This window comes from Phycodurus eques, chromosome 10 (assembly GCF_024500275.1).
Source record: "Phycodurus eques isolate BA_2022a chromosome 10, UOR_Pequ_1.1, whole genome shotgun sequence".
NCBI lineage: Eukaryota > Metazoa > Chordata > Actinopteri > Syngnathiformes > Syngnathidae > Phycodurus > Phycodurus eques.
The window spans coordinates 27,966,141-27,990,750 of NC_084534.1; the positions used below are offsets into that span (position 1 = coordinate 27,966,141).

Below are 24,610 nucleotides of genomic sequence, written 5' to 3' on the forward strand. Positions count from 1 at the left end.
CCCTCCCTCTTGTAGTTACGAGACACGATCAATAGGTGGCACCAAAATATCATCCCGCACTCAGGCAGCGGCTAAATCTCAGCGAAGAAGATGCACTCGGCGGAAACATGGCGTCCGTTGTGTTTGGGACCATGGTACTGTTACATTAACGCGCATCCCAGCGAGAAGAAGAAGAGGAAGAGAAGAGCGGCGGCGTCCCGGTGCCGTGCTGACAGCTGACCGAGAGGACGAGGACCGGGCCGGGAGCGATGGAGTACGGCGTGGCGCGGAGGGTGCCGTGCCCGCCGCCGAGGAGGGTGTCCTCCTCGGAATACGGCGGAGCTCGAAGTGTTAGCTTGCAAGATGGCGAGTGCGCGAGCGCGCTCCTTCCTACCCTCGGGGAGGCTCTTCCAGGCGGCCAGGAGGGCCCGGGAGCCCCGCCGCCCGGCCGGAGGTCGTCGCTGGTCGTCCACCAGAGGCACATGCCGATGGAGCCCGGCAAGTTTCACATCCCGAGGAAGGAGAATAAAGGTGCGGCCGCTAGCGAAAGCTGCTTTTGCCTGACAATGGACGAAATAGTTTGAAAAGGCAATTTTGGCGGAGCGAGACGATGCTAGCCGGCTAGCTTTGAAGCTTTAACGTCTCAATCAACGACAGTTTGACATCTTCGCTCACTTGATTGTTGGATAATAACTTTATAATAACTTTAGTGCCATCCTGTACAAATATTTACATACTGTACTCAAGTACATTTTTTAGGTGTCTGTGCTCTACTTTGTTCTTCTCTTTTGCTGACTACGTTACAATAATGGAGACGGAGTTCAACCTGAAGTAGTTTCACAAGTCCAAATAATAGCCAAATAATAGCCCTTCGCATTCATCATCACCTGGGAAACAACTCAAAAAGGTCGGCGAGCACGTCATCACTCTCTTGCGAGAGGTTGCTGAATTGTTCTTTATCTGGTTTTGGTTAATCATTAAGCAATGGCAATTAATCAAGAGTAATCTATTAGTAAACTTCGATTAGATTTCAATGCCAAATACATTTTGATCCATAGAATAATGTGTTATAAAAATATTTGATCGTGCTGCCCCTAATTTTCAGGTATCTGTTCTTTACAAAGTTTTTTTAAAAATACTTTCTACATTTGAAAAATGATATATGTATTTTTTAATGCTGACTTGGGTCAAAATAGGCTCGTTGCCTTTTTTTTTTTTCAACCTCCGACGAGGTTGACCAGGGAGCATTGACCACAGCAAAAGATTACTTAAGAAAATGGTTTGATGTTTTTGGCTCCAAGAATGATGTCTATTGTGCCTTCCTAAAAACTACTAACTTCCGCCGTTCAAAAACGAAAAACGACTAACTTCTGGCGTTCAGCTGGCTAGGTGTACTTTTTAACATTAGCGAAGCAACAACACGAGACAAGTAACATGATTTAGTAATGCTAATAAGATAGGGAAAGTACTCTGTGTTCAGAGAAGATTACATTTTTTTTTTTCATTTTTACCTCATGTTGGTTGAGCACATAGCAATTAGCATTATCTGCTGGTAACTTCCATCACAGCCAATAACGATCCAGACTGGCGGTAGACCGATATGTTTTTTCAGGGCCGATCTTGTATCGATTATTAATAGTCAAGGAGGTCGATAACCGATATTTGGAACTGATATTTATTTGTAGTAAAAGGCATCAACATTTTAAAATAACACAACCCCCAGCACTTAAATGCCTTTAACCATATGCTGATATGATATGCTGCAGATATACAATATAATAGTAAAAAAAATATATATATATATTATTATTTTTTTAATCTTAGAGAATAGAAATCTGTTTTACAATTTTGAAGAAAAAGTTCAGGGAGCTCCCAGGCCTCAGCAGCATGTCTTATAAAATTCAACGAAAACGCCCTACAGTAAATAAAGTTCTCCAAAATGTCAGTATCACCGAAAAGATCATCTTTCACTTGTCTTTGTTTGAACGTCGGCAGCTCTGTTGAAGCACATCTCCGGCGAGTCGCGGGAATACGAGGGCGTGATGAGCATCCTGACGGCCGGCTACGTGGACACGGCGTCGGCCGGCTGCTTCGCCTACAGCCGCCCCCGGCTGGTCCACAGCGAGCAGCTGGAGAAAGAGGTGGGCGCCGTCTTGTGCACTGCGCTCCTTGTCGCTAGGGCTACCAACCGATGGGTGCTGACTCCGGGGTGCATTCGAGGAAATCAGAAAAGAAACAAAACAACCCCGAGTCTGAATTTTTGGATTGCAACAAAACAGAATAACATACTGCTTACTTTATTCTGCACAAGAGCTGTAACGCTGCCATGTTGCATTTACTTACAAAAAAAAAAAAAGATAAAATATTGCACGACGCCAACGCCATTTTCACTTGCTGTGCATAGTTTCTGCATTTGTACACATGAAGCACACATGAAAAAAGATAAGACTTGCATTTGTCAAGGTGAAGCCGACCAGTCCTGATGTTATCTCAGTAAGGCAACAGCAAAAATGACATTGATTTGTAGGTAATAACCTTTTAAGTTTGTAAAATTTTGGGGTGAAATTCATAAACTGTTATAATCTGTGCGTTATTTATTTAGATTATTTTACCCAAAAATAAATGGCACTTTATTTTTCTGATTACGAAGGGTTCGGTGAATGCACATATGACACGTGCGGGGTTCAGTACCTCCAGCAAGGTTAACAATCACCGATCCAGACAAATACAACTTTTTATCTCAGAAAAATTACTTTCTTAATCAGTAAATATTTTCATCTATAAAATGTTACTTTTTATCTAAGTAAATGTGACTTATTGTCGATGAAAGACGATCGAGAAATGAATCACTAATAACTATGTAGAAAAATATCACTTCAAAATCTGGCTTTATCTTTAAAAAAAATATCATTTTTAATTTCCGAAATATTACTTTCACTACTATCTTAAAAACAATACGACTCAAAACAATATTAGATTGTAGTATCAAAAATGATACTTTTAACCTCTGAAAAATGTTAGTTTGTAAACTCATATTAATTTTAAATCTTAAAGAAATAAGGTCAATTGTCTAAAAATACTACTTTTTATCAAGGAAACAAATATCAGTCTTTTTATGTCTATCTTTAAAAAAAAAAAAAAAAAAAAAAAAGACTTTATAATCCTGCTTGTAGAAATGTGTGGGAGCTCCAGTGGATGCTATCTTTGTGTGCGTGTTTGTTTTCGCGTGTGTGTCAGTTTGTGGAGAAGAGGAGGGAGATGAAGGCGGAGGGCAGGACGGAAAAGGAGCTGGAGGAGAGTTACTGCTTCCTCTTGACCGAAGAAGCCAAGGTAAGCAGTGTAGTATTGTATAATAATGATATTATTCCTTTTGAATTGTTTTCAATCACGCGTGTGTGTGTGTGTTGAAGGTGTCGTGGCTGTGCGAGAAAGGTCTGCTCGTGGGTCAAAACTGGCACTCGGCGCTGGGAGACCCCAAGAAAGGTGGGAGCGATAGCGCACATATAACTGCAAGCTTTCGTCCTGTCACGATCAAATATTTCTATTACTGATTATTCCAGAGCAACTTCTTTGCTACTGATTAATGCGAAGGAAGGGATACTAGTTATGTACTTCTGAGGCTGCTTCAGGTTCAAATACATTTCAATTGCAGGTTATTATCTAATAATGGTTATTTTCGTAATAGATTGAACTGATTTATTTATTCCATCAATTACTTATGATTGAGTTACTGGTTTGGTTTGTAACTTAGAAAATCGGGAACAATGTTGATCATTGTTTTCCAAAGAAAAAGCAGATGCCTGGAAATATCTTTTTTTGATTCAGTGCAACAAAGCTCATCAGTCAGCTTTCATGAAGGACTGCAGAAATCAGAATATTTACTGTCGGAAGGCTGATACGGAGGATTTGGACAATATGAAGTTAACTAATGGTTCTAAACGATTAATCAATTATCAAAACCGTTGTCAATCATTTTGATCGATTGGTTGTGAATTAATACAATTCATTGTGATACTCCTACAGGGCTCTGCACTTATTTTTGCACTGGTGTGCTGTATACACACACACATTACACAAAAACATTGGAGAACTTGTATTTTCAATCATGGCTAAACAATAATGAATTATTAACAAAGTGCCCACCTGATGCATGATGAAACTTGTCGGCAATACTAATCACCTGCCAAAACTCCATTCCTATTGCAAAATATGTTTTATTTTAACATTTGTGTATGAATTGTATTTCAAATAACACATTTACATACATTAAAAATAGTTATGTAAACTGTACATGAAATTCACATTTTGAATAACACACAGTATTAGGATTTCCCTATAGTGAATACAGCATAAAAAAAGTGTGTGTGTGTGTGTGTGTGTATGTATGTATATATATATATATATATATATATATATATATATATACACACACACACACACACACACACACACACGAAAAGAGAATAATTGTTTTTTATTTATTTTTCTCTGAGCGGCCACTGGCCATACGCTGTAAAAAACAACAACAATATGTTGGGTTCAATGTTAAGAAAGAAAAGCTGTAACTATTTCCACGGATATTTTGAAGATATTTCAATTCAGCTAGTGTTGAGTACATGCCACAAGAATGAGCTAGCTTGGTAGAGATAAAGTTACAAGTATGTGAGTACTGTGTAAATTGCTACTTTGTTTGAATTTGAGGAGACACCTCATGTTTTACCGTGTGGGGAGCGAGACTGTCGGTGTGTACAATTTCCCGAGAGTCGGAATTGAAAGCTCGCGACGCGTAAGGCCTGAGTTGAGCGCTCCCAGCCTTACGAGCGTATAACAAAACCTGGAACTGTCAGGGTGGAATAGTTTCCACTTGCGAGAGGACATTACATTCAGAGATATCTGCACTCTTGTCTCCTCCCACGTGAAAAAAAATTCCATCTTGACAGTTGCATGTTTTGTTGTACGTTTGTGAGGCGCGAGTTCCATGTCGGGCTCGCGAAGAGTTGTCTGCCTTGCCCAGTTGGACATCCGACTTCAGGAAGAGGGGGTGATTAAAAAGTGGAGGGGACCGATTGCTGTCATTAAGAATCTGAGTGGGTTCCGATACCATCTGCGCCCTCGTCGGCGGCACCACGTCGGCCGCGACGCAAACTCAAAACATCGTATAAAACGACGCCATTTCTCTTTCTTCAGCGGCATCTTTGTGCCTCTGGATAAGTTTGTCGCTTTGGGGCACTTAAATAATTTTGAAAATCTAAAAATCGGATCTTTTTCCGCCCGGTGCGGATCAGCTGAAAACGAGGTGGTGTGCCCTGATTTCCGATCACGTGATCGGATCGGACACCACCCCTAGTTAGAGTAATATTAATACTTCAAAACATGAACACATTTACCACTAAAAGCCTGCGTGTTTTGTAATAGTCTCTCTTTGTTTCTTTCTGTTTTCATCTGCGCGTGTGCAGGTGTGTATTTATGCAGGTATTCAGACTTACTCCAGGTTCTTCCGTTCCACCACGGCGCCTCAGGCGAGATCGTCGTCTTCAAAGTCATGAAGGTGAGTCGTCCCAGATTGACGGTTCGCCCGCGGGTCGTCGGCACGCGACGCTGACGCGGTCTCGGTCCCCGGCGTGCGCTTTCAGGGCAAAGTGAAGAGCATCTACGAGAACATCAAGAACGTGCTGGACCCCACGCCGCGCTTCGACAGCCACCTCTCCAAGAACGTCAGCAAGATCACGTCCGTCGCCTCCTTCCGAGCCTTCGAGCACACGCAGGTGAACGAGCGCAAACGCTCGCCTCGTGGACATTTTTCGTCTGAAATGCGCTCAACGTTGTGGCAAATTTTCAGCATTACTTTTACGAGTATGCCTTCGACGAGCTGCGACAGCGCCCCCGCCAAGTGTGCCCCTATGCCGTGGTCTCTTTCCACTACAAAGGCAAAGACTCGCCGCTTCCCAGCATGCCTTTGGCGCCCGTCAGGTAACAGCAGTCCCCCCAGTCGCACAATTTGACGTGCATTTGGGCACATTATTTCAATTGTACACTGCTTGTTAAACGAAACAACTAAAAGATGTATGCTGTTGCGTGAACGTACGCATTGACAAGGCGCTGTGTTTGCGGCGCAGGTTGAACTGTTGGCCGGGAGAGACGAGTAAAGGTGAGCGATCTCTCTTTCTCTCTCTCTAGTTTAGTAATTCATGGAGGCGTTCATTGGAATGTGGTAGAAAATGGTCGCGCGCGGTCTTGTGCCCTCCAGAGCGAGCTCGGTTCACTGTGTGGAGCGGCGACATGGTGCACGGCGACGACATCCTCTTCCCCTTCTCCCTGCGCTCCTCATCGCTGCCCTTCCTCCCACACAAACTGTGAGTGGTCGTCATCGGCGACTTGATAGCTGTACGATGCTACATCAAAGCGGGGTGGCCAAACTATGGGCTGGGGGCCCACATACGGCCTGTTCCGGGTTTTTTAAGCTGGCCCACTGAACAGTTATTTTACCAGTTTATTGATCTCATCTTAAATAATTGGTTGATTTATTTACTATCGTTTATTAAAAATAAAAGAAACAATTTGACATATTTATTAAACATTTGTATACTTATTTTATCAAATAACTGGTTGGAAAGGAATTATTTTATTAAAAATAACAATTTGATATATTTGATTAGTATTATTTTAATCTTTCATCTTACATCATGGGATCATTTATTTATTTATTATGATCTATTACCAATGAAAGAATAAAAATAGTGGTAAAATAAAGAATTTTACATATTTAACATTTTTGTTTGATTTCACCAAGTAACTGGTTAATTATTAATAACTATAAATAATACAAAACGGGAATGATTTTTTTGTGTTAATCTAGTTAACATATTTATTTCTTTATACCATTAATTCGATACTTGATTCATTGCAAATAAAAAAAAATTTAAAAGAAAAAAACAAGATCCATGTTTTAACAATTTTGTATTTTATGAAATAATTGGGGAGTGAATTATAATCAAATTATCCATCCATTTTCTGTACCGCTTTAGCCTCACAAGGGTTGCGGGCGTGCTGGAGCCTATCCCAGCGATCTTCGGACGAGAGGCGGGGTACACCCTGAACTGGTCGCCAGATGCAATTAGGCAATCATGATGAAGATATTCCCCCCCATGAAATGTGCACACGAGCACAAAAGTTTGGCCAGCCATAGATTAAAGGGTAAATTAACTGCTCTGTTGAACTCTGTTGCTAACCAAAACAGCAGCACCAAGCAAGGCACATAAACTGTCTCTCATATACGGATTCAAGTATGGAGTCTTGCCACCGTGCTTAGCATTAAAGAAAGATGGTATTACGTCGCGTGGAGACGATTGGCGTTCCAGTAGAGACTGACGTGGTCTCGCCGCAATTTTATTATTTCCCATGTAGCTTCAAGACTCCATTTGACTTGTTCATGAACAAGTCACACATCAGGTTGGAGGCCATTTTGTCACGTGTCTCTTGTCCTCCAGGCCCGACAGGCTGGAGATGGGACATTTGATGAGGCTGGACACGGTGGCCAAGGTGCTCCCGCCCGAGCTCTTCTCCTACAACCTCTACGGCAGCAGCAAGGAAGGTGACGCAGCACGCCGAGCACGCCGTTTCAAGTCTTCTACCGTGTAAATGTTGTCATATCATACCCGTCCGTCTGTCTTTGTGCGTAGTTGCGACGCAGGGCCATCACTGCAGCCTGCTGGAGGCGGTGGACAGAAGTCGCTCGACCAGCAGCATCAGCAGGCTGCTGGAGGAGCTGGAGGCCAACAGAGTGGTGGGTGGCCATGTCGTTGGGAAAACAAAAAAAAAGCAACTTCTGCTTTTTAGCTTCCAATCGGCTACATTCATACTAATGCTACTCAATTAAAAAAAAATTAATATGGAGAAGCTGAAAAAAATATTCAACAAAAACGTATTTATTATTATTAGAAAATAATACATATTTGCTTAATTTTACACAATAATACAGATATGAGAAAATTAATAAAAACCTTACAAAGTCATACACAAAAATGTGACAAAATATTAGAAAGTTATACAAAAATATTATATGAAAGAATGGACATATTGGGGAAACCAAAATATTTGACAAAAACAAAATATAAGACAAATGAGACGATAAGACAACAAATATTTGACAAACAAACAAATTTTTTTAGCAAAAAATACACATTAAGAAGAAATACAAATGTATTATAATCCAAAAGTATTTGACAAAGAAAAACTAAATTATTAGACAAAAATATGAGCATGTAAGACAAAAATATTGAATAGAAAATGACTACTACAAATGTGAAACATATTAGACATGCTACAAAAATATAAGACAAAGAAATGACAATGATGGCTACAAAAGAATTGAAAAAAAGTGTCGTTAATTTTTTTTTGTATTGTTCAAAATTCTTATCTAAAAAGTAATTTAGTTTGTGCTGCCCCATACAGGTTCTGGTGCATGCACTGACTGAGCGAGGCTTCCTCTTCCTGCTGTCCAGTGCTCAGATGGCCACACCCCCTGGTAGGAAGCCTGACAGTTTGTTGAACTAATACTCATAATAATAATGTCATACAGTAATCATCCCAGCATAAGCACTACTCATCATGATGTGTTCAGAGAGAGGGGAGAGTTGGAGGAGATGTCTCCAAGCCTTGTTCGTCTTCCCCGAAAGCAGAGATGTGGACAAATCGAGTGAGTAACAAGGACACGATTATAACTACTGCTACTCGCACCACGAGCACTGCCAGTACCATTACTCCTACTCCTAATACTACTACTTTCCTGTTATTCAGTATAAGTGCCGCATTAAACAGCCGAAATTAATCAAGCAGACTAGAAATAATCCTCACAGTGAGTAAAGTTGCAGTAATCTTGTAGAGCCTTGCAAAATGATGTGATGGCCCCTCTTAGATGATAAAATAGATGCTTTAAATGTCAGTGTCAAAATTGATATGTATTTGAGTTAACGTCACGACAAATAAATAGAATTTGAATAAATAAAAATAAATAGTTCCATATATAGAGAGATGTGTGTGTGTGTGTGTGTGTGTGTGTGTGTGTAATGCTGTATTATTATTTGTTTTTGTTCCCGTTTGTGTAGCATCCACTTGTGCCTCCTCCTGTGGCGGTGTTGGCGGTGCGTTGGTGATGGCAGGACTGAAGCACTTTATTCCGGCGCTTCATCACGCCCTCCTCAAGAGCCACGCCAATCCCGCCTCGGAGCTCTCTGCCGGCGTGGAGCTCCAAGCGCAAGAGTACCTGGCCGGCCAGAAGGAGGGCAAGGTGGGCCGAACGTGTGCGCCCTCACCCCCCACGCCAACGCGGGGCTTTCCGTTTCCTCCAACTCAATTTACTCAAGACCTCCTCACAATCAGCGTTTATAAAGTGGAACTAATTACTGTACGTACTGGACGATTTGTGTGTTGACTGTGTGCCTTGAAAGGCCGTGGCCTTGTGAGTGGCATCAGGTTGGCTAAGTTTCAGTGTGAGCGCCTGTACGCAAGCAGCTACAGCAGCTCCTTGCGAGTGCTCTCATTTTGTATTTGTGCGTTTCCCTGCTGTTCTGTTCAGTGAAAGGCTGTGGCTCTCCTTGCCCACATGTGAGGGCATTACAGTAGCTTAATTTGCTCCATTTTGTGTTTGTGTTCTGAACTCCCATTTTGGCTTGGAACACACACAAAAAAAAATCGGAAGTTGGTACACTCATATGCACTTTTGAAAAATGATACAACATAATTATTTTGTGGGACCCCAGTTTTTGAAGCACTCTTTAACACCTCCCAACACCCGCAGGGGCGAGCGCACGACATGGGCAAGTACGACACGAAAGAGGACGAGACGGCCGCTCTCTACCTGGTGCCCAAACGCCACCAGCTCAACGTGGACGGCTTCCTGCGCTCGTACCTTCACAGTCCGGCTCGCTACCAGCTGTCGGTGTCACACGCCCGGAAGATGGTGGAGCTGCACTGCGGACACTTGGAGCCTCAGCTGGTCAGACCACCCAGGAAGGCACACGAGGGGCCCGGCAGCAGCAACACGCACAAGGTAACCATGCGCATTTCCTAAGAACACATTCAGTTGACCCTGGAGCAAAAATTTTAAATGAAGTAAAAATAGATACAATTGAATTGAATACATAATCCAAATTAGGTCGGCACGGTGGGTGACTGGTTAGCACATCTGCCTCACATTCTTGAGGACCCGGGTTCAAATCCGGCCTCGCCTGTGTGGAGTTTGCAGGTTCTCTTTGTGCCTGCGTGGGTTTTCTCTGGGTACTCCAGTTTTCCCCCACATCCCAAAAAACATGCACGCTCGGTTAATTGAAGACTTTAAATTGCCCAAAAGTGTGAATGCGAGTGCGAATGGTTGTTTGTATGTGCCCTGCGTTTGCCTGGCGACCAGTTCAGGGTGTTCCCCGCCTCTCGCCCAGAGTGAGCTGGGCTAGGCTCCGGCACACCCGCGACTCTAGTGAGGATAAGTGGTATGGAAAATGGATGGATAATAAAAATAAGAAAATAAAGTTAAAATAAATCAGTAAAGGGGAGATTTTTTTCCCAAATCAACTTTATTTTATTATTTATATTGCCTCTATTGTGCCTCAGTAAATGTGAATTATGAATTCAAATGGTCCACGCATTCCTGACTGTTTTTCTGCCGAGAACCCTGAAATCAGCTCATTGGAGTTTCTCGAGCTTATCTAGGTCACTAGCGAAGATCTCCGCCTACCTCTCCGCTCCGAACCGGCGCTGTCAACATAACAAACACGTGTGCTCTCACAAGTGGGTGGGTCTTCTACACGGAGGCAACCAATCAGAGTAACAGGGGGCGGTCTTTGCCAAATATGGACAAAGCGGATACAAAAGAAGTAGCTGTCAGAGGGGCCTTTTCTGTACACTCGTATGACAAAACTAACTTTTGACATGAAATTGACACTTTTATACTACGTCCATGTTAGGGAGTCACTCCATGGAGATCGAAATAGGCAGAATAGAGGACCTTTAAATATTAAGTACATTCAAATTTACAAAATGAGTAATAAAAAAATGTCAGCAAAATAAAAGTCGGAATTTAAACATAATTGCAATAAAATTGCTAAATCAAAATAATTTAAGATGAAGTGATCTGTGAACCATTGCATCTAAGAAGTGAAATAACAACACGACCTGTTTTTTCATTGAAAAGTGAGGGCGCCATTTATTTCCCTGAAGCGCACGCCTCACCTGGCGACTTCGGGCGCTGCGTCTATGTGGCGTTGTGTTCAGATCCAGCAGCTGATGGACTTGGTGATAACCTGCAAGCGGAACGCCGAGAATGAGGTGAGGAGAGAAGAGGCGCGAGGAGGAGAAGCGAGAACGCCGTCGAGGAAAAGAAGAATGGAGCAGAGGGCGGCCGAGCGGGCCCTCAAGTACTTGAAGGCCTCGCACGAGCCGGCAGAATGGGACAAGAGTCCAGGTGAGTGGACATAACAAGTTTCAGAAGTTCAAACTTCAAAGTTTTTTCCCGAAAATGTTGTGTGCATCCATTTTGTGAGGTCTCATCTTTGTTTTTTTCCCCTGGCAGTGGAAGGCGGTCGATCCGCGGCCCTCCCCGGCTCTCTGGCGTCGGCCATTCAGTCGGTGGGTCTGGTGGGCGTGGCCGTGCGGGAGGACGGATCGGAGCTCGCCGGTAGACTTCGCAAACTCCTGACGTGTAAGTGTCGGACAGAATAAATATATATATGTATATATATATATATATTTTATAAATAAATATATAATATTTAAATGTTGACAATTTGACCATGGGCCAGATAAAAAGAAAATTTAAAATATAATGAAAATAGCTCATAATAGTCAAATAATTCAGCAGACATTAGGTTTTTTTTTTGTTTTTTTTTTAAATATTGAAATAATACATTACACACAAAATCAGGTAAAAAAAAAAAAAAAAAATTATGGTAAATACAATAAAGATAATCTAATGAATATGAAACCAATCTTGAGTAAATAAAGTAAATGACGTATCAATAAAATACAATTTTAAATAAGTAAAAGTGTTATAAAGTTAAGGTAAAATTTGTTCATCTAAAATAAATAATGTAAATTTAATTATTAGATAAAGTTAGCGTAAATAAGGAATAAATCGTAATAAATCTTGGCGGCAGTTATTTTTTTATTGGAGACAGTTTGACCCTGGGTCAGATGAAAATGAAAAGGAAATTCAAAATAAAATGAAAAATCTCAGTAGTCAAATAATTAAATAGATACTGTAGTCTTTTTCTAGATATTAATGTAAATGTCAAATTCCAATTAAAATAAAATAAAATATAAGTAAATAAATGAGAAATCAATAGATTGTAACAAAAGAAATAGTTTGAATAATCAAATTTTAAAGCATTCAGAAAAAATCTGATTTAATCTACAGTAAAAATATACATATTAAATACAGATATAATGTTAAAATAATATAAATCTTAATAAAATAAAAAAATAAAAAGGTTTAAAAAATATCTAAACAATGGTGAAGTTATAGTTGAAATAATTAGTTAATAGTATCACAAAATGAACTTTCAAAAGTTATTTAATATTGTCAACGTAAAGTTGACACAAATCGCCAAAATATCAAATTAAAAAAAAGCCTTGAACGTTTTTCCGATGAGGGGGAAAATGGTTGTCACTCAGCATCACAGAACATTTATTTGACTTTGGAGGTTCCGTGTTGTAATCTGCGTTGATGGCGTCACTCCCATTGACTCTGCTGTAACTTCAACTCTGCCTGTGTTGAAGCGCTGTAATGCTGCTCAAGTAAAAAGCGCTCAAAGCAGCGCAGCCAAAGAGTCAATGAATTAACGTGTGCGTCTTCCGCCAGGTCTCAAGCAGGCGGCCAGAGTCGCGCCGCAAAGAAGCCACAGCAGCGGCGAGGCCGCCGAGGACGGCCGGGCCGAGTCGTCCCCGTTCGAGCGGCTGGCCGCCAAGTTGGGCCTGCCCGCCGACCGGGACGTCGACCTGAGGAAGCAGGACGAGCTGGAGGTGGACCGGAAGCCCCTCTCCGACGATCGTCCGCTCTGTGGTGGACCTCGTTAAAGCTTGTGTGTATGCAGGAGCAGGCGGCGGGCAGCGTGAGTAGTCTGGAGGGATTCAGTCCCATCGGAGAGAGTTATCACCTTGACCCGCGAGTAGGAGGAGGCGGCGCGGGGAGGAGAGCGTACGACGAGGACGACGACGTGGGAGACGTCCCCTGGAGGCTCATACGCATCACAGGTGAGCAATTAAAACAAACCCTGTTATTCTTTTTGCAATGTGTGACGTAGTTGGAGCTGCGTTTGTGTACTTCCATCAATGTGCAGGGCATTGCCATTAACCCTGTAAAATACAATACTTCATAATAATACGTGCAAAGAAAACGCCAGGTGCAACATTTTATCGATTAAAGGACAACTAAAGGGTTATCAAATTATTATAATCGTTTAGAGACCTTGTTTACCTTGGAATTTGAGCCTCAGCAGTAAATATTCTGAAATTTCTGTCGCCCTCCATAAAGCAGACTCATTATCTTCATATTTCATCTAATTGAGACATTTGCAAACAACACAACGATCAACATCTCAATTTCAACACGTTATGGACTGAACACGGACAATTGTTGTTGTATGCATGATTTAAAAATAAAAAAGCAATCATAATAGCAAAGACATGCAGTTGAAGTAAATGACAATACCGTAATAATGATACAAATTAATATAAAGAGAAAAGTAAATCGTGAAATATTACAATTAAAATAATATAGAGATGGAATATAAGCAAAAAAATGAAGAAAACATAAATTTAGTGAAATAAATAAGTAACAAGTAAATTGTTCAGTCATAAATGAAATACAGGGGCGAAACGCAAATTACATAAGACTAAAATAGTAAAAATAAGTACAAGTATAACAATAAAATCCAAACAATCAATTCATAGAATGGAAATAAAATACACTAACAACATTAAGTACATAGGATAGGAGTGAACTAAAATAATGCAATTACAGTCTGTTATGAGAAAGAAAATATGAAATCCATCCATCCATTTTCTTTACCGCTTCTCCTCACACGGGTGGCGGGCTGCTGGAGCCTATGCCACTAATCTTCGGGCGGGAGGGGAGGTACACCCTGAACCGGTTGCCAGCCAATCGCAGGGCACATACAAACAAACACCCATTGGCACTCACATTCACACCTACGGACAATTTAGAGTCTTCAATCTACCTTTTTGGGATCCCGGAGAAAACCCACGCAGCCACGGGGAGAACATGCAAACTCCACGCAGGCGGGGCCAGGATTTGAACCCCGGTCCTCAGAACTGTGAGGCAGATGTGCTAACCAGTGCTTCACCGTGCCGGCGAAAATATGAAATGTTTTTTAAAATGTTTTCATCTCATCAGATCAAGTTTTTCTTTGGCGGAGGTTTGTAGGCTGAACAAAGTGAAATGCGTGCAGGTCTGCGTTCCGAGAGGTACGCGCGGAGGGAGCGCGACCTCCCCCAGGACCCTCGCTTCCATCACGTCACCCTGCGAGACCACGCCCCCGGAGCCAGCCCCGCCTCGTCCCCCGGGGCCAGCCCCCCTCTGTGCCCCTCGCCCGAGCCCAGCCGCCCTCCCTCGCCCGTTCCAAGCCCCCCTGCCTCGCCCTCGAGGTGCCCTTCCCCCGAGCCCAGCCCCGCGCCCTCCCCCGAGCCCTGTCGTCGAGTGCCCCCGCCGGATGCCCGTCGCCCCCCCTCTCCCGCCGGGTGCCCGTCCCCTCGATCGTTGCCCCCCCAATGCCACTCCCCGCCACTTAATGAGCAAAGAAACCATGCGGCGCGGCAGCAGCAGAGGCAGCAGCAGGTTGCTCCCCCCGCCTCCGGGGAGTGTGCAGGTTTGTCGCTGCACCTGTTCACTTACTCACACTTTTACTCCACAATCTCCACTTTGCTGCAGTGCTTCCTCAGTCTCCATGTGGATAAAATCCGTCTCTTTAATGCAATAAATAGCGTCATTCTCCTCCGTTGTCGTTCATTTGTTAGTATGTGTCGTTCTCTGTGGCTTGGTCTTTAGGTACTCCACAGGCTCCACTTTGCTACAGCACTTAGTTTTCTCACTACCCTCAGTCTCCTCTCGGATAAATTTGGTCTCCTTAATGCAAAAAGTAAATACAGTAGAGCCTCGCTCTTCATTTGTTAGTGTCTCTCGTACTGCCGGATACGTTAAATGTGCCGTTATTTTCTCAGTTACCTGTTCTGGAAACTGCAGTATTTTGCTCCAGCATGAAACAAAATAGAACTTACAACGGTATGCCTATGGTTACCAGGTTAAGAGAAAAGCCAACACAAATCCTCTTTAATTCCTACTCTGCTAGCTTTCTGTTTGCAGATATTGATAGTACTGACCTATTGGGAGCTGTGCACACCTCACCGCACTGTCTCAATTGTGACTGCACAAACAAGTTGCCACGTAGCTGTAGATGAGTCCAATCGTAATCAGCTGGCAAGTCTTACTACAGCTAATCAGCTGAATTGGAGGCGAAGCTGTGGAGAAAAAACTTGACGTGCTCGAAAAAACTGACTGCAATTTTGGAAGCAGCATGCCAAGTTTAGTTTTAATCGGCATAAAAATCGAACTCAACAGAAAATTTGCACCGATTATAATTATCGGCGCCAATATTCGGTATTTTGACGCATATCGGCATTGGCCTTAGCCTAAAATCCGACGGCCAATAAGAGATCATTTTAAAACCGGGTAAACTTCAAGTAACTTTACAATTTCTGTTTATCTTTATAAGTGAGGCTGCTGACCTTGGAAACTTCCTTCACTTTTTGTTTTGGTTTGAGCTTAAAACAAGGAAAAGTGAGAGACTTTATTGTTGAAAACGTTAGGGAGATATTTTTGTTTAGTTTTCATTTAACTTTGTACGACTTGCTGTTGAACCTTGCAGCTCCCTGTACTTTTTGAAAGAATTTTAAAAAGTCTTAAAAAAAATCTTGCCTAAGATTTAAAAAAAAACAAAAAAAAACGTTGCAAATCTGAAAAGCTGTTTAATAAACATGCTTAAAGTCATTTAAACAAAGTGTTGGATTTTTAGCACAAATGAATATCAGCTCAAAATATTGGTTATCGGCCTCCTTGACTTCTAATAATTGGGATCGGTATCTGCCCTGAACAAACAACAACACATCGGCCTATCTCTTCTCATTATCATCCGTTTTTGTCTTCGTCTTGTTGCTGTGTCCCGTTCCAGCTGATGCGTTCAGCGACCTCTCTTTCGACCCTTTTGCAGGAATCGCCGTGACTGCAGAAGGCGACGCTGAAGGCGGAGAAAGTCGGCGCTCGCCTGTCTTTGCTGGGGCGAGCGCCGCGCAGTCCATCCTGGTGGAGGAAGGGGGAGAGATCACGGAGGTGGAGAAAGCAGTGGAGGTGAAGGAGAAATTGATGGAGGTGAAGGAGAAAGCGATGGAGGTGGAGAAAGCAGTGGAGGTGAAGGAGAAAGCAATGGAGGTGGTTGACCTGACTGTGTCTTCAGAGGACGATGAATGCGCCGTCCTTTCCGTCTCCTCGCCCCCGCCCCGTCCCCCCCGAGGCATCGACTGCATCCTGCACAAACACCTCAACCACTTCTCGTCCGACTTGCATCTCCTCTTGCAGGAGGAGCGCATCCAGTACAGCCTCCCCGAAGCCCCCCCTTACCGTCCCTCCGGGACACCGAGTTCCGGCCCCCCGGCGGTGATGCCCTTTTCCCAGTACATGTCCCTGTACCACCCGTGTCCCCCGGTTGAGGGCTATGTGCGCTCCCTCCAAGACGGCATCAGCGGCATGTTGCTGGACTACGACGACGGGTGGGCGGGCGACGGCCGCGAGTTGGCGCTCGCCAGCACGGTCAGCGCCTTCGTGTCCGGCATCAGGGCCGGAATGGGCAATGACGGGTCGGAAAGCGCCGAGGCGACGAGAGAAATTGAAGCGTGGGGACAAATCGCACCCGGCAGACGGTTTTCGGATCCCCCGCCTGACGCCGCGCCTCGACCCGCGTCCGTCCACGCGCACGCTGACCGCCAGACGGCCGCCGCTCAGTCCACGCAGTCCGACAGCGTCTCCACGTCCCGCGCGCCGGCGGAACCCCCGCTGTCGGACTCGGACCTCCTCTCCCTCCCGCCGGCGGAAGCCCTCAGCTCCGTCATCTGGCAGCTGAGGCCCGAAGTGCTCACCAACCTGTGCGACATCATCAAGGACGTGCAGAGAAGCTCCGTGGTGCAGTTCTACGTGCACAGTGTCCAGCCGGAGGACCCGCTGCTCAGGGATGTCAAGGTAACGTCGTCATCGTGTACGCACTTCAGACACAACGGAGGCTGTTAGGTCCTTGAAGTGTTTGTCATGCTGCGACGCAAAGCAAACTTTTGCCTCGGGTCCCTAGCAGCGAGCTACGTACTTTTCCACACACCGAAAGCGCATTGGCTTCATTTTCCTCACATTGATTTATTGGCTTCTCTTTTGCCTCCTTGTCTCCTCTTCTCTCTCTCCTCACACTTGTCTTCTTTTCTCTACTTGTGAATCAGAATCTCTGCTTCTCCTCTCTCATCTCTTTTTTTTGTCCTCCTCTCTCCTGTCCTTTCCTAACGCTTTCTTTTTGTGCAGTGTGTCTCAACAAATTGAGGTGATGTTTCGTGCTGTTCGAAGCTTAGTTTGTGTGTCTTGATCATTTTTTTAGCAATATGTTTTTGTCAATTTTCGTTTGTTAATACATTTTTCTCTCTTCTCCTTTTTTTTCCTCTTCTCTCTTCTCGTCTTTCCTCTCCTGTCTTTATCAATACAGTAGTTTATACTTCTTAATTCTAAAACATTTCAATAATAAATCCTGTAATACAGTACAGTATTATAATAGAATCAACTTACCTTTGCAATGACCAGTAGGGGATAGTTTGTCAAGTTCATCCAAAGTTATCAAATTCTTGGTCAGTCCGGGTTCGTTCAGCATCCGCGAAATGTGACGAATAAACTTTGATTCATTTCTATATTTGTGTTTGTATTGTTGTTGTAGGAGTACCTGACACAGCAGGGTCACACGGAGCAGGATCCCGTTTCCTTCTTGAAACAAGACGTCTCCGATCGCAAACTTCTGGTCATCATCAAGAACAAAGACATAGCGGAGCACGTTCACGAGGTAATCAAATCAACACATTTACGAGTTGCCGCTGTGACTATCTCACTGGCCTGGAGACTAGTTGGTGAACTGTTGGGCACTAGAGTCTCCGCGCCGTCTCACGGACTCTCCCGGAGACGAGCCATGTTCGATTTCAGCTGAGACCTATTGGAGACTCCTCTATGCACTCACTATAGAGAAAAAGCTTAGTGTAGCTTAATGTTTCAAAACTGCAATCAATTGTCACAAAAATGTATGTAGACATCTCAACTAATGTCCTCTTCAACTTGTGACATTATTAGGAAGATTTCACCAATAGTTTGGATTTTATAGACTGTGAAAGCGTTTTGCCCTTTTAATAGAGGACTGTCCCGGACGCCTGCAAATGTCCGAAATGACCTTAAAGTGGCAGCTTCAAACCAAAAGGCAGCCTTCCTGTGTGTTTTTGGGCATGGCTTTTTGAAACCTTGTGGGTCTGCTCGTGATATGCATTCCTAGCAGATTTCACGTGGCTATGTGAGACTGGCTTTGGAGGCAAGATTTTCAAAAAAATTCTAAGAACCCCTGGAAATGTCTAATTTGACTCTGAAATGCGGCTAGAGCCATAGTATCCCATTTCCTGTTTCGAATGACTAAAATGTCTCCAACATATCTGGACTTTGTTGCTTTCAGATTCCGGGTCTGGTGTCGCTCAAGCAGCACCAGTCGGTGGGCTTCCTGGGCATCGCCATGTTGGACGACATCAGGACGCACGCGTACGAACAGCTGTTTAGGTGCGGCGGCTGCGTCCTATCCGAAGACCTCGTCTTCAATCCCGACCTCGTCGCTCCCGGTAGGATTCGTGGTCAGGCGGGCAATCGGGGGAAGGATGGCGTTTCTGATGGCTCGTTTGTTCTTGCAGTTCAACTGGAGGCCCTGCTGGCGCTCTTGGAACAGCGGAACTCTCCGGAAAGTGTTTGGAAGTGGAAGGTTCACAGCAAACCCCTCAAGAAGCTTAAAGAGCAGGCCAAGTACTAATTGTGCTATTCTGCTGCATAGACAAAATCTTTTCTCGCTCCTCCGTTTTCTCCTGTTGGATAAAATAGGTTTGCTTATGCAAATAATTAATTTCAGAGAGTGATAGTCGAATGGATCGAGACACGAAGTTCAACCTTGGTTTCATCAGAGAGCAACACGTTTTCACACACGCGTTTGAGGAGATGTAATCATCTTTATTTGTGGTGAACCCATGCACGTGAAATTCCTCTTCTGCATTTTACCATCACGATGTAGTGGACACGGCAAACACAAATGATTAGTGGCGCACACCACAGCGGTGTCGTCGCATCCTCTGTCAAGCGGATGTGTTTTTTGTTTTTGTCTACATTGTTCTGCCGCTTGGGGACTTGAACCGGGGTCCCCGCGGCGGCAGGCGGTGAGCTTAACTTCTCGGCCACGGCCGCCCGTCCGTTCAAGGGAGGATTTGCAAAAAATTCATTCAATCCAAGGCTCAACATTCAAAAAGGCGTGTTTGGTTTTGGGCTGCAACTGACTATTATTTTAATTCTTTATTGAATCCGATAGAAAAAAACATTTGCTAATTTCCATCCCTTTTAATAAATCCAGGCCATTATTTCAGAGTGACAGTGCAGAAAATGCACAAACGCAAATTGATTAGGATTCAGTTACCGGTGTGGTCCGTAACATGTCATTAAATGAATCAAGAGCACTTTCAATGGTGGCAAGCGAGTGCTGACTCCAGCTCGCACGTGACCCAAATGACCATAAGCGCGATTGAGAACGGATGGATTGATTGTTTCTACTTGGTTGGTGATGTTTAAGAATAAGAAAATGTGACGTGAAGAGACACGCTTTTCTTTTTTTTACGTGTGTTGTTGCCGGGCAGGTTCCGGAGAGACGCCGCCAGTCTGCTGGACGTCATCGTAAAGTACCACCAGCGGAAGATCATCGAGGTCCTGCCGCAGCATCACTGCGACAACGGCGTCCAGCCGTCTCCCGACTTGGACTGCCTGATCCGACATCAGGCCCTCAACACCTGCTTCAGACACACCGTCTTCCTCAGAGGTACCCACCGCCATCACCGTCATCAAAAAAGTTAGGCACAGTGCGCTTTGGGATCACATTTTAGAGTGAAACTAAAATAGATTGATGAGAAAATACACAACAAGTGTTTGATCCATGAATGGAGTGATACATTTTCTGCTTCATTTAGAATTGGTATTTCTACAGTCCTCAACTGGAATCCAAACGTTTACTGCCACATATTTGTCAAGTGCTTTTTTAATAAAAGGTGCGGAAAAGGCTCTCACCCAGCTTGTCTGGGAAATTCAGCTTTGTAAACCACTGTAGTGACTCACAGATCCTGTAGATGGCGGCAGTTGCATCGCTTTGGATTTGAGATCAGCACAGCTTTTGAGTCGAAGACTAAGGCCACGAATTGCGTTTTGGTGTATCTGCAAAAAACGTTTACCATTTCTGCATTCCGTCGCGTTTTGGGAGCCCGAATCCGATTGTTTTTGAACAATCAAAAGCCATTTCTCAAAGTCAAAGTCACTGTTCTGCTTGAAGTCATTTTCTCTGCTTTTGGGTCACAAACCGGTATTTTCTGTTGATTACTAAAGAGAGGAAAAAGCTAGAAACAAAACATTTTTTCTGGTGAAACAAGTCTTTTTTCTTTTAGTTGGTGATCAGTCAAAATGCTGCAAAACGGCAAAGTGCTTTGAAAACGGCTCGCAGTTAATCAGTTAATTGAGAGTATTTGTGTATTTATTGGTCCAGAGAAGTTAATCGTGTTTTTTGTTGTCTTCTCAGTGCATAGCTTGGACTTCATGCGCTACTCCAAGAGCGGCATCATCGCGGCCGGCGTGGACGAGATGCTGCACAGTTTCGACGCGCTGCTCGGTCGCCGCGACGACGGGGACAAGCAGACCGTGGCGGAGGACATGCAGACGGCCAAAGGTCCGTATCAGTGTGTTTTGCTTTTTTTTTTTCCAGTACAAAATACAAGTACAAAATACAGGTCAAATTTTTGTACTTTTTGCGCCAGATTTTGTAAATACTGGACGAACTCACTCATTTGTGAATTGTTCTGTCGAACATAACAACTGGTCAGCACATCCAGCTCGCAGTTCTGACGACGCGGGTTCAAATCCGGCCTGCATGTTTTGCTCGGTGCCTGCGTGGGTTCTCTCCGTGTACTCCGGTTTCCTCCCAGGTTCGGAAAAGATGCACACTCGGTCAATTGAGGACTCAGAAATTGTCGCTGTCACTATAAATCCCCGAAGACGCAAGTATCAGTGTCGTCAGCGCAAGGCAAGCATTTTCCGCTTTTGTTTTGCGCAAGTGTCGGGTTTCCGGTTTCTGTACTTCAGTGAACTGTAAAATTAATTTGAAAAACCTAATGAAATGAATTTCCACTCAGATAATACTTGAGCATGGATACTAGCAATTCTGGGGTGTGTGTTATACATATATGTATATTAAGGAGTGACAATAAATGCCACAATACCATTAAACATCTGAAATGACGGTAATTGTTTAATTGTTGCTGCCGCTAGACAACGGTTTGAAGTTGAGAGGCATATCCTTACATTTTTGGGACTGTTTTGTAGAATTTCGTACTGTTCAACTTTCCAGGTTCCATCTTGTTTTCCGACATTACCCACAATGCAACTCAATCTTTAGGCGTCGCCATGCAGCTAAGTGGCGATGACGACGCGGAGCAGCGTGCCCCTCGCCCCGACGCGAGCCTCCTGTCCCACGCCTCGGACCCGCAGGTTCCGGAGACGTCCGTCAAAGAAGCCGACGCTCATCACGCCGCCAAAGACCTTCACATGCTGCACATGGCCATCTCGCAGCTGCGAGCGCAGATGCACCGCAAAGAGGGTCCCGACACCGAAAGCGGAACCTCGCCCGCGGGGGCCACGGTGCCGCCGGCCAACGAGAAGACAGAGGCAGACTCTACTGATGACAGGAGAGAGGAGCCAGAGCCTCCAAGTTCAAGAGGAGCAGATGACAGCGTCTCCTCCAGTTCCACTCCCTCTCCAGTAGAGGGCGAGCCATCCAGGTCAGTCTTGGGCCCCTTTCCCAATATACTTGGAGCCAAATTGGCAGACCTCCTATGTCTTTTCAGACATGGCTTCTTGAGACTTTTTTGTGAGTCTGCTCATGATAAACATGTCTACCAATGTTCATGTTGCTAAGTGGAACTGGCTTCAAGGGCTGAATTTTCCCAAGATTTGACGGACGGCTAGAAATGGCTCCCAAATGGTTGACTTTCTGTGTCTTTTCAGACATAACTTCTCGGACTTTTTTGTGGGTCCACTCATGAAGGACATGTCTACCAAATTTCATGTTGCTAAGTCAAACTGACTGCAGGGGCTGGTTTTTCCAAAAATTCAAAGTAGCCCTTGAAATGACCAAAATGACCCCGAAATGGCAGACCTCCTGTATGTTGTCAAGCATGTCTTCTTGAGACTTTTTTTGTGGGTCTACTTTTACCATATTTCATGTTGCTAAGTCAAACTGACTACAGGGGCTGATTTTTCCAACAATTCCAAAGACCCCAGGAAATGGCCAAATTGAGCCCGAAAAAGCTGCTTCAAACCAAAATGCCAAACTTCCTGTTTTTATCTGGCATGGCTTCCAGAGACTTTTTCTGTGGGTCTCCTCATGATAGATATGTCTACCTAATTCTGCCCATCCGGTTTTAAAAGACACAGAAAGTCCACCATTTGGGTCTGAAGCAGTCAAAGGACAGGAAGTCTGCCATTTTGGCTCATCATGGCCATTTGAGTCATTTCCAAGGGTCCCTACCACAACATTAAAAAATAACATATAATAAAAGAGTTCAGCAACATGAAATTTGGGAGACATGTTCACCATGAGTAGACCCACAAAAAAAAACATCTCAAGGCGCCATGCCCAAAAAGACATCTGTTGTTTTTACGCTTAAGTAGCCTTTTTTGTCATATCCACGGCTCCTTTATTGTTTTTCACAACACCAGTTTGACTTGACAATATAATTTGTCACGTTCATTAAGAGTCCACTCACAAAAAAAAGCATCAAGAAGCCAATTTGTCTCAAAGTGGCCATTTTGGCCATGACGAACTTGTCGTATAATTTTGTATTTCTGTTTTGGAGGGGGAAACTCAGTCGCTGAAAGCTGTTTGACGTAGCAACGTGAAATTTGGTTGACTCGTGTCTCTGGAAGTCATGCTCGAAAAGACACAGGAAGTCTTCCATTTTGACTGGAAATGACTCTCTGCCTGGTTTTCTCGTCCCTCTCCTCGTAGACCCCCCGAGTCTGATCAGCACCGGTCGCCGAAGGGAGACATTGACGAGCGCCCCCGCCAGAGTCCGTCCCGCGCCCCGTCCGCTTTCGGCCGACAGCGGCGGCAGCGGTGGAGGGGTGCCAACTACAACCACCGCCAGTACCACAATCAGCAACACTCTCAACAGCGCAATTTCTCTTCGGACCCGCACAGGAACCCTGCGTGGGGGCGGGGCTTTCCGGGAAAACAGGCGAGACGAGGCTTTTCGGGAGGGTACGGCGGGTACTGGGGTTGGCAGTGAGGAGGAGGGTGGAGCTGCAATGGCATGTAGACTCCCTGAACTGAATTACCTTCTTCTTATGGCCTCAGCACTTGTGAAAGTTTGCAAACCAGACTGGTGTGTCGACCCGTTCGGGCCTGAAGGGGGCGCTGGAATGAGACACTCAGGTTGCTCAAGTGGATCTTTTAGCTGGAAAGGTCTGTTTTTTTTTTTCTCCCCAGCTCCTCGACGGATCAGTTTTTTTGTACATTGTTTAAAGAAAAATTAGCACGTTGCTAACACAGAGGTACATATTTCTTCCCTAAAGAAACAAACTTTGTTGGCAGGTGGAAAGTTTGAATGGGCCTTCATGAGGACCGGAAGTTATATATCGTTTAAAAAAAATTTTTGTTTCCCTGAAAGGTTTTGTTGAAAGTGATTTTAACTTAATGTTTTTTTACCATTTTTTTTAATATATATATATATACATATTGTTATTAAAACCTTAGTAAACATAAGCTACATTGTTAAGTTTGATATTTTTGACATTACCAGGGGTCATTTAAAGGAGAGTTTGTCCGATTGCTGCCAAAATAGAAGCATGCCTTCTAGACAGGTGCGTGAAACATTTTTCGTTTTGGTCATTGCGTGCGGGCGTAGCATGGTACCCAAGTTTGATGACGCTTGCTAGCCTAGTTGTTTATTGTTTTACATTAGTATAACTTGGCTACGTGAAATTTGGTAGACCTGCAAAAAAGTCTCAACAAGCCATGCCTGAAAACATTTTGTATCAAAGTTACCATTTGAGGGTCATTTTCAAGGGTGCTTCTGAAAGGAAGACAAAAGAGGTTTTGTCGGATTGTTACCAAATATGAATCACGTATACAAATGGTGTAGCGGTAGCATAGGTTCAGTCTTAACGCGATAGGCTCCAGTAAAGTTTGATGATTTGCCATAAAACAAGTACAGT

General features: G+C 44.0%; 1 protein-coding gene across 4 annotated transcripts; it reads left to right on the forward strand.

The window, feature by feature from the left end:
- The first annotated feature begins 83 nt into the window (after positions 1–83).
- tasora (transcription activation suppressor a) lies at positions 84–24,158 on the forward strand. Of its 4 annotated transcripts, none has more exons than XM_061688471.1 (28): positions 84–510; positions 1,975–2,120; positions 3,217–3,309; positions 3,390–3,462; positions 5,436–5,527; positions 5,613–5,744; positions 5,819–5,949; positions 6,096–6,127; positions 6,227–6,332; positions 7,467–7,570; positions 7,659–7,762; positions 8,431–8,503; positions 8,600–8,674; positions 9,084–9,265; positions 9,776–10,027; positions 11,245–11,434; positions 11,543–11,671; positions 12,830–12,990; positions 13,062–13,221; positions 14,439–14,855; positions 16,254–17,275; positions 18,006–18,128; positions 18,780–18,939; positions 19,009–19,117; positions 19,993–20,171; positions 20,919–21,065; positions 21,792–22,173; positions 23,403–24,158. In XM_061688471.1, the coding sequence occupies exons 1-28, from the start codon at positions 249–251 to the stop codon at positions 23,680–23,682; spliced, it is 5,316 nt and encodes a 1,771-aa protein (XP_061544455.1). In that variant the 5' UTR covers positions 84–248; the 3' UTR covers positions 23,683–24,158. The 4 variants fall into 4 exon arrangements, with proteins under 4 accessions (XP_061544455.1, XP_061544456.1, XP_061544458.1 ...); XM_061688472.1 differs by having other exon boundaries at positions 13,068–13,221; XM_061688474.1 differs by lacking the exon at positions 23,403–24,158 and adding an exon at positions 21,220–21,419 and having other exon boundaries at positions 21,792–21,889.
- The last annotated feature ends 452 nt before the right edge of the window (positions 24,159–24,610 follow it).